The sequence below is a fragment of the Lytechinus pictus genome, chromosome 7 (genome assembly GCF_037042905.1).
Source record: "Lytechinus pictus isolate F3 Inbred chromosome 7, Lp3.0, whole genome shotgun sequence".
NCBI classification, from domain to species: Eukaryota; Metazoa; Echinodermata; class Echinoidea; order Temnopleuroida; family Toxopneustidae; genus Lytechinus; species Lytechinus pictus.
This window is the reverse complement of record NC_087251.1, coordinates 25,150,373-25,160,800: the sequence shown is the minus strand read 5'-3', so window position 1 is coordinate 25,160,800 and position 10,428 is coordinate 25,150,373. Positions and strand designations below refer to the sequence as shown.

At 37.8% G+C, this 10,428-nt stretch overlaps 1 protein-coding gene across 1 annotated transcript; it reads left to right on the top strand.

Moving 5' to 3' along the window:
- Positions 1 to 2,354: 2,354 nt before the first annotated feature.
- LOC129265894 (formin-2-like) lies at positions 2,355 to 8,905 on the top strand. Its single transcript, XM_064101427.1, has 3 exons — positions 2,355 to 3,699; positions 4,018 to 4,106; positions 8,608 to 8,905. The coding sequence occupies exons 1-2, from the start codon at positions 2,457 to 2,459 to the stop codon at positions 4,062 to 4,064; spliced, it is 1,290 nt and encodes a 429-aa protein (XP_063957497.1). The 5' UTR covers positions 2,355 to 2,456; the 3' UTR covers positions 4,065 to 4,106; positions 8,608 to 8,905.
- Positions 8,906 to 10,428: the final 1,523 nt, after the last annotated feature.

Sequence of the window (10,428 nt, the reverse complement as noted above, 5' to 3'; positions counted from 1 at the left end):
TTGATGTAATGAATCGATCAAGGATTATTAGTTCCACTCACTGGCGTACCTAGGATTTTCCAGAAGGGGGGCAAATTTTTTGGAGGATATTTCGTCCACGAAAAATTTTGACAAGCAAAAAAAAAGTCTTCAACCACAAATAAAGGATTTCTTAGCACCAAAAAATTTGACAAGCAAAAAAAAAAAAAAAAAGGTCTTCACGTTCTCGTCAGGGGGCAGGGATACGTCCCCTACATGAGTTGTGACTCGTCATCAGGGGGGCAGTCTGCCCCCCCCCCCTTAGGTACGCTAATGGTTCCACTGATCATGCTGATTGTTATTAGTTTTGAATGGTAGCTATTACGTTGTAAAAGGTGCACAGTGAGTTTGAGTTTTAGTTTCGGCATATATACTTGTTTCATTTCCAATCATAAAATAGTGACATCATATGAATACTTACAAATGAATTAAAAATGGCGGTTTTGAATTTAAGAAGCCCGCAGGCATACTTGAATAGAAATAAAATTGACACAATATGCAGTGCGACAATTATTTTCACTATTCCGCACTCTTGGAACAAATCAGTCAATTGACTAGACAAGTAGTCAGCTGGGTGTAATTGATATGCTAGTCACATTACTGACATATATTCTGGTTAGGAATAACTCTGTTCTAGTAAAATAAGACTAGAAAATAGTCAAATATGACTAAAATAGCAGTTGCACCCAGCTGACCCTATTAAAATCATTTTTGACTGATTTGTTTTTTAGAGTGTGTTTTATCATAAACATGTATAAACTAATAGGCATGTCTAGCATGTCTAATGAGGGGGTAATGCTTGCTTTGTCGAGTTCACATTTTGTGGGTGTATTTTTTAAAATTCGTATTGATATGCAATATGTTTGGTGATCATTAATTTTTGTATGCGATTGTATTCTAACTGGTGATTGGTTAAATAAATGAATTGAAATTAAAATATTCAATAGAAAAACTAGAATAGAGAGCGATTTCCGAAAAAAAAATCTTATCATTATCATTTCTTGACAAAGTTATTTCAGCAGAAGTGTGAAACCTGATGAATCTATATGATAGACACATAAATTATACATCTAGTAAAAAGCCATATTATTGTTTTTCAAACATCCATTTGTGTTATAATACATGATATTTTTTTTTCATTTGGTCGTCTTCCACCACACACGCTAAAAAACAAGGTTGGAGAAGTGACATCCTTTTCTAAATGTTGTATCCAACCTTGCATGAAGATGATCCCGACAATAAAGTTTCGTTTCGAACTATATTTAAAGTGGTAAATTCAACATTTAAAACAGGTTGTCACTCCTCATATTTTCAAGCAAATAATGTATCAGGGTTTAGCGTAATGGTTCATTGTTAGATTTCTTGAAGTATGACCCGCATGGCAACCAACATTTACACTTCAATCCGAACTTTGGATTGTGTTGATGGAATATCATATTAGATAGAACACAGTGTCCCATGCACTGTTTGTTGACAGTGTGGAATGTTTAATTATCTTCACATGCTAAAATTATCAAAACTGTGATTGTCATATTCATATATATAGTCCACAAACAAAGCACTATATATGTGTCCACATAACAGTGAGAATTAATCTTCACATTGTTAACCATATGTGCATTTTTTGTATTTGCTGTTTTTGATATGTTAATAATTTCAAACGTAAAGCCAAATAACATACATATAGCAAATTAATATTTGCTCTACCAATTAGTAGATACACTGACAAACTTATTAAAATACATAACTCTGACAACTTTTTATATTTTTTCTATACTCTTTTCGAATGCCAAACATTCAAAACGGAACATAAAGGATTTTTTTCTTCAAAATACACAAAAACAAATAGTTCAGCATTTTGATAGATTGAGACGAATCCTCAAATTGCACTAGAATTATTTCATTTAGAATATAAGAATTGAATTAAATTGAATTTGTTCTAAGTTAGACCTGTATGTAGTTTTAGATGCACTGTAAACTTTCAATTCATTTATTGCGTCCGTAATAAAAAAAATGTATATAATAGACGAACTTGCTGATGTATTAATACCAGCCACTTCTGTTTGTGGTTTGTACAAACTTGCTGAAATTGATTTAAGATTAAAATATACGTCCTTTGAGGATAGATAGTTAATCAAATCGTTGATCTTGATGGAAATTGAATTTGGTTTGATATTTTAAAGAAATTGTTTACAATATCTGATTGATAGTTCAACCACGGGTTTCGTTGCCTCTGAAGGAATTTATAAAATTGCTTTAATAAAAAAGAGATAAGTAAACACCAGATGGTCTTAAATCTTATATCATACTTTACTCTTTTGGGAAATTCAGTGCAAAGAGAACGTCTGAGAAACCTCTATAAATAATGCTTCATTTACATCATCATCGTACTCGAGCACCTGAAATCTGAGATCGAAAGAGTCTGATCTTTTGCAATCATGAAGAGCGTTACCATGGTTAAGGTGTTCCTGGTGGTCCTGGTAGTTATGCAGTGTTCCGCTGACCTACCCCCTCTTCCTCCAGATGAAAGCGTCAATGAGGCAGACCTACCTCCTCTTCCTCAAGATGAAAGCGTCGATGAGGCAGACCTACCTCCTCTTCCTCAAGATGAAAGCGTCGATGAGGCAGACCTATCCCCTCTTCCTCCAGATGAAAGCGTCGATGAGGCAGACCTACCCCCTCTTCCTCCAGATGAAAGCGTCGATGAGGCAGACCTACCACCTCTTCCTCCAGATGAAAGCGTCGATGAGGCAGACCTACCCCCTCTTCCTCCAGATGAAAGCGTCGATGAGGCCGACCTACCCCCTCTTCCTCCAGATGAAAGCGTCGATGAGGTAGACCTACCCCCTCTTCCTCAAGATGAAAGCGTCGATGAGACAGACCTACCTCCTCTTCCTCCAGATGAAAGCGTCGATGAGGCAGACCTACCTCCTCTTCCTCCAGATGAAAGCGTCGATGAGGTAGACCTACCCCCTCTTCCTCCAGATGAAAGCGTCGATGAGGCGGACCTACCTCCTCTTCCTCCATATGAAAGCGTCGATGAGGCGGACCTACCTCCTCTTCCTCCAGATGAAAGATTCGATGAGGCAGACCTACCCCCTCTTCCTCCAGATGAAAGCGTCGATGAGGCAGACCTACCTCCTCTTCCTCCAGATGAAAGCGTCGATGAGGTAGACCTACCCCCTCTTCCTCCAGATGAAAGCGTCGATGAGGCGGACCTACCTCCTCTTCCTCCAGATGAAAGCGTCGATGAGGCGGACCTACCTCCTCTTCCTCCAGATGAAAGATTCGATGAGGCAGACCTACCCCCTCTTCCTCCAGATGAAAGCGTCGATGAGGTAGACCTACCCCCTCTTCCTCCAGATGAAAGCGTCGATGAGGCAGACCTACCTCCTCTTCATCCAGATGAAAACGTCGATGAGGCGGACCTACCTCCTCTTCCTCCAGATGAAAGCGTCGATGAGGCAGACCTACCTCCTCTTCCTCCAGATGAAAGATTCGATGAGGCGGACCTACCACCTCTTCCTCCAGATGAAAGCGTCGATGAGGCAGACCTACCCCCTCTTCCTTCAGATGAAAGCGTCGATGAGGCAGACCTACCCCCTCTTCCTCCAGATGAAAGTGTTGATGAGAATGGCCGTACCCCTAAAAAAATATTACACGAATACCTAAAAAAAGCAGGTGAGATGATGTGATGTTAATTTAATCATGGCGGTTATGAAAATTTCTTATTGTGAAGATGATAGATCACCTACAATCCTTACTTCGAACCTTTTTAATGGTGAAAATTATATTACATGTAACATTTTCTACGATTATTTTCGTTACATATTCATACACAAGTATTTGTCACGATGGGGGAAATGTTGCCATACTAATATTTAAAACGACAAATACTCTCTATATAGGCCTAATGCAGCAAGAGCCAACATTTAACATTTTCCAACTGTTAATTTTGTATGGGAATTAATCTATAGCCTAACCTTTTTTCTGATCTAGTTAATAAACTTGAAAATAAATTCAGCGAGCTAGCACAACATGGATAGAGACATGTTGATAAAGACGACAATGGATGAAATATATACGAGGTAAGCGCTTGAATTATTATTTTCTCTATTAAAAAAATGGAATTAAAGATACGTTAATTCCACTTTTGATTATAGGGAGGGGCATGTGTGGTACATATATATGTTATACTTGGTATGTGATAGGTTGAGGTTTCTAAGAGTGCTCAATGGGTCAATACCAGGGCAGAGCAATATTTTTTTAATATTTGTATGTTTTATTAAGTCATAAAGTCATAATCAAGGTAAAATTACAGTATTTACAACTTATTAGGACTGATCAGTTATTGTGACAAAAAGCAATATTAACCAAAATAAAGCTTAGCAAACAAAATAATACAAGGCAAACACACTAACAGCATATCATTGTACAGTTGCTATTTGCTGTACACGTATGGGTTCAAAAGACTTGAAAATCGAAGAAAAATATCGAACTATAAGCACATTTATAGATATCAGGGTTACACCTCAAATTTCCATTTTTGAAGTGGATGGAAAGCTAAATTTTTTTTTTTACCAAGAGAATTCCAAATCTTTCTGTATTTAACAAACAATTTTAAGGCCTCAATGTTTGGTAAAACACCTTCGAATTTACAAGTATATATATAATATATAGCCAGTAAAAATAAATAGGACAAAAACTTATTCATACCTTGGTCACCTCGGTCGACAACCGTCGGTTTCACGCTCTCGGCGATCTTCGTCACACCTGATTGGTTTTCTAGGGGGTCTTGATCGGCATCTGTGACGGCACTTTGAGATTATTTCTTACTTTTGGTGAGACACTTTTGGCTATTGGTGGTAGTCGACTACCTGGACGTAACCCTTGACCTCAACGAAGGCACATTCCGACCCCACAGGAAGCCAAACGACACACCCCTATACGTACACAAGAGCTCAAATCACCCCACCCCTCCCATACTCAAGCAGATTCCATTAGCTGTGGAAAAAAAAAATAGCAGGCCTATCTTCTAACAGGTCTAACAAATCAATCTTCAAAGAAGCAGCGCCCCATACGACGAGGCCCTGAAAAAAAACCCAGCGGCTTCGAAAGTGGGATCCGAAAAACACAAATGTGAACAAGGGGGACCTAGGAGGAGAAAAACAGAAACAGACAAATCAAGAGGTCAAGACAAATGTGAGCGGCAAATTCTTGACATCGATAAACAAGCACTTTCCGAAGGGCACAAACTGCACCAAATATTTAACAAAAAATACAATCAAAGTTAGCTACAGCTGCATGAGAAACATGGATGCAATAATGAAATCACACAACAAGAAAGTCATCAAACAATTAGCCAAGTCTAAAGTTTGTTCAAAATGTTCTTTCTGTTAATGTTCTCATGGCGTCCCTTTTGTTTGGAATAAGTGTTCCTATTATAATCCGGAAAAACACATTTTTAAATTGATGAACTTCACATATAATTATTTCGAGGAATACGAGGCTGTTTAAAGGAACAAGAAAACAATATTCTCATTTTATATGTTACTACTTATGAAGGAAAAAAACTTGTAAGAATAATCCTACGTGACTGAACCCTAAATAGGCTGGGCTATTTCGACGCCTAAGAAGACTGGGGGGGGGGCTGATTCAGCCCCCCTTATGATTTCGCAGGTTACCCATAGCATAACATACAAAACTATCATTGCTAATTAACTATGCTAATTTATGCGTAAAATCAAAAGTTTGCTCTAATGAGCCAGTTCGTAGTTCCACTCTGCGCATGAACATGTTCAGAAGAAGGGCATATGGTGGTTTAAAATTTAATGAGATAAGCACCATCTTTGATGTCTTGATTATTCATATATTCTTTTGAATTGTGATTTTCATTTACATCCACAAAAAACAATGCGTCCACGAACGACAGGTATTTCACAGTTTGCCAATTACATTGTACAACATGCTCTAATATGCATTCAAAGTAGAAATGCAACAAATACCTTCATAGAGCGTTCAATGGTGTGCTATTCTAGTCACCTGGGGGGCGTTTCATCAACATTTTCGTCCGACAAGTTGTCAGATCTGACAACTTTCCTGGATTCTGATTGGTTGAGAAGCACTGTTACTATAGTAACTGTCGGATAAAACAGGACTTGTCGGATGAAACGTCCGACAAGTCCTTTCATGAAACGCTCCCCTGGTCTATTCAATTTCTTCAACCTGCTATGTAAGGCATTCTTACATTATATCTTGCTTTGAAATCTCAATGAAAGAAATGAAAGGTCATTTGACCAAAAGTGTCCATGAAGTAACTATGAACTGGTCAATTAAAGCCCCTAAAATGAAATCTTTTGGCTCACATACTCTTTATAGGTATTTGATCAAATGTACTTTAAAAATTTAACATCACATTTATTTTCTGATGTATTATATTGTTTTTCAAAATTTCTTATATAATTCTATGTTTTCGACTTTTGTTTTTCATTGTTTTTTTCAATGGAAATTTTCGGGGACTCTATTTTGACCATAAACAAGATTAGATTAATTGATTTTAATCAGTAAGTGAAAAAATAATGATATATTTATGAATTTTGGCTAATAAGAGTATTGCATTGGATTTGTACAGGAATTCACGTTTTTGAGCAATTTTGGGTCTGCATGCACTTACGAAATGTCGCGTTATTAGGTACCGCGTACCCGGGGTCGCAATTTTGGTCTCAAAAGTTGCGCGAGACTTCAAAGTAAAAGTCAGCGAGCGACGCGGTAAAACAAAAATGCACGGCGGATTTATCGCGAAAAATGTTGAGGGGGCTGATTCAGCCCCAGTCTTTTTAGGGTTAAGTTTCATGAGTCATGTGAGTGGGGTAGATAAGTTTTGTTTTCTTTGTTTTAAGATAGTGCCCTTTTCGAAAAAAAGGTGCCCTTTTTTCCATGGGCCCCCACTTTCAACTTCGCTCCGCCGCTCCTGATGATGAATACATAGAAAGATTGATATAATTTCTGACTGGTATCGCCCCGCTGGGTGTAACCACTGTAATGTAAAATGCTTGTGGATGTTATATCTGCAGACAAATCAAACCATGTAAAATGATGGGCAAGAGGATGTCTTCAGGATAGCCTGGTGGTTGAGTCGCTGCCCGGCAAGCAGTAGATGGCAGGTTCGAATCCCAATGGTATCAATTTTTTCTGACTTATTATTTTCATTACAGATCGAGCATGCGATATCAAACACATAGGAGTAATGCCGAAAACTTGTTTACAAAAGGATGTCTTCAGTTACACACGACCTCTTTATCTTTAGAACATGCAAACTGTAGGAAAATAAGAGAATTCAAGGTATAGGTATTCAAGAAAGTATAATTCAAATAGATAGTTTGTAAACAGTCGTGTTGGAAAATCTCCTTTGAAAGACCAAACCTAAGACCATTTTTAAGGGGGGGGGGGAGAGTGTCGTCGACAGTGGCGTACCTAGGATTTTCCACAGGGGGGGCAAAATCGGCCGCCAAAAAATTTGACAAGCAAAAAAAAAAAAAAAAAAAAAAAAGGTCTTCAATAAAAAAATGAAGGTTTTCGTACCAGAAAAAAAAGTGACAAGCAAAAAAAAAAAAAAAAAAAGGGTCTTTATTAAAAAAATGAAGGTTTTCGTACCAGAAAAAAAGTGACAAGCAAAAAAAAAAAAAAAAAAAAAAAAAAAAAAAAAAAAAAAAGGTCATCAGGGAGGGGGGGGAAATAAAGGTCTTCAAGCTCGTCAGGGGGGCAAAAAAGGTCTTTTAAGCTCGTCAGGGGGGGCAGGTATATGTCTTTTGTATGGGTTGTGGCTCGTCAGGGGGGGCAGAGTGCCCCCCTGCCCCCCCCCCCGTAGGTACGCTAGTGGTCGTCGATAAAAATAGCGGACCATCATAATTATGAAGGTTTAGAAATTGGTAGACACTTCCCTCCACGAGAAGTTGACAAACAAAAAGAAGAAAAAAGTTATCAACTCAAAAAATGGTCTACACTAATTTTGCCTCTAAAGGTAGGCATGTTGCCATTTTGATTATTATGTACTGTTTCAGAGAGGAGGGGGGGGGCCAACTTAAAGTGCCTGTATGCTCCTGGATACAGGGGTCTTCCGAAATCGTGAAAGTGAAACTGTTAACTTTTTTACAGACGTGGCGTCTTTAAAAATGAATTTAACGGAATCATGATAAAAATCCGTCAATCAATAAAAGCATTTCACTATTGCACATTTTTCTTATAACTAATATGTTATTTTTGTTAATATAATGTATAAAGTAAATGTCAATTTGCATCTTTCAATTTCTAATTTCACCCTTGTGCGAGCACCTTTTTAAAAGTTTTTTTAGTAATGTTTATGATTTTTTTTGAGGGGTGTGGTGTTCAAAGTGAAGTTGTGGGAAATGTTTTGGAAGGAATGTCTAAACGATAAACGGAATGAGTGTTAACAGTAAAGAGTCATCCCGTTCAACCTAATTGCTACTTAGTAGAAATCACTCTTACTATAGTTTTATCGAATTTCAGTTTATACACACTGCTGTTTTTTGTTTCACTCAATCAAATGCATCTTTTCTTTTTCGACCACAGATCGCAAGAACAACTCGGACATTCAATATTAGAATTTGAAAACAGATTATCAATACAGGTGAATTTTCTTCTTGGGTACCCCAGTGTCGACAAAGGCAGCATTATGAAAATAATTTTCAAACCATTGCGAAAGCCATTGAATTATTTTAGATATTGATATCGGTCAGTTTGTAGAGTGTTGTAAAGTAAAGCTCTCAAAGAATAATGATAGATGATAAAGTAGATGTATGTTCTCCTATTCACCTATCAATATTATGACGTTAAACGTCATACAAGGTCATGTGCTAATGGTTAATGTATGATTGGGATAAGGAATTTAAACTTTTCGTACAGTAATTAAAAGCAAACAAATTATTGAACAAATATACTGTGATATGAATTATCTTCCATCTTTGCGTAATGATTCGCATGCCTATTTGGTGCTTGATAATCAAACAGAGGTAAAGAGATGAGAGAAGGCCGGGAGAGGGGGGGGGGGAGTGGAGAGGGGATGGGGAAAGGTGGGAGAGCTTGAAAGCTTGAAAGAGGGGAAAAGAGTGAAAGAGAACATGAGCGGAAATCCCAGGGGGGACAGGGGGACGCGTCCCCCTACTCAAAATAGTAGGGGGACACAATATCAAATGTCCCCCTACTATTTTTGGTCTTTTGTGATGAAAATAAATACATTATTGAACATCGAAATAAAACATGTATTTTGGACGAAATGACCTTACATTTACTTTTTTTTTGCTTGTCAAACTTTCCAGCCCCTGTCCCCCTACCTTTTGGGAGAGATTTCCGCCCCTGAAAGAGAATGAAAGGGACATGAGAAAGTGAGGCGAGGGAGTAAGTAATAAAGAACATTATTTTATTTAGTGATGGGATTTAAAAAGATAGTATGATCAAAATCGGAACGAGGAGAATAAGTTGAAAGATAATCAGTTTGGTGTGTAAAGTAAGGCCTATGTATTCAGTATCCAGAATGAACGAGAAAGTGGGAGGGGCAAGGGGCAAGGGGCAAGGGCCCACTCTTTCTTCAAACATTTTTCAGACAAGCACCCCAAAATAGATCAAAGGTCCCATACATTCGTTTTCTAGTCAAACTTTTTTTGAGGGATTCCCCGATCGGCCCCTGTATGTAGGATTACAACTCAATGCAATGCTGTACTATATGTTTGTTAGTTTTTATTTTTTCTAAATGAGATCAGACACCTAATTTAACTTGTAACAATTTTATTCGGGTTGGAACCCTGTTTCATTTTGTATGCAACACTTGGCATGCCTGGCGTAGGCCTTCTGAGGCCTGAGGGCCGAGTTTCGAATACCTGACAAACATGAATGTGACATTTTCAATAATCTGTCATAAATTTTGCATGTAAGTCATCGAAAACAAAAAAGTTATGATCTTTAGAAAAAGACCTACAATACATGGTTTTATTAAAAATATACTGCATTTTCTCAACAACTTGTGGTCCCAGCCCCCCCCCCCCCCTTCCCCAATAGTTCGCCACCGTGTTGGGATACACAGAGGCAGCTGTGACGTAATGAGACAAAACATTGAGAGGCAGGATATGGTATACCGATGATATTTCTAAATAGTTGCGAGCAAAAAAAAAAACTTTTTAAAATAAAGATCTTACTTTGTGACGGATTCGAACATAGAATTATTTACTCTTTTCGCTCTTCCTTCTTATTTTTTCTGGGTTGTCGAACATAATAGGCACCTTCCGGAAGTCACTATAGACTGACCCAAGTCCCTGGCGTGGTATAACGCGCCATTCGACGTATAAATTAAATATTTTTTCAGACCGACCTATGAATTAAAGTATGGATGGTAAAGGC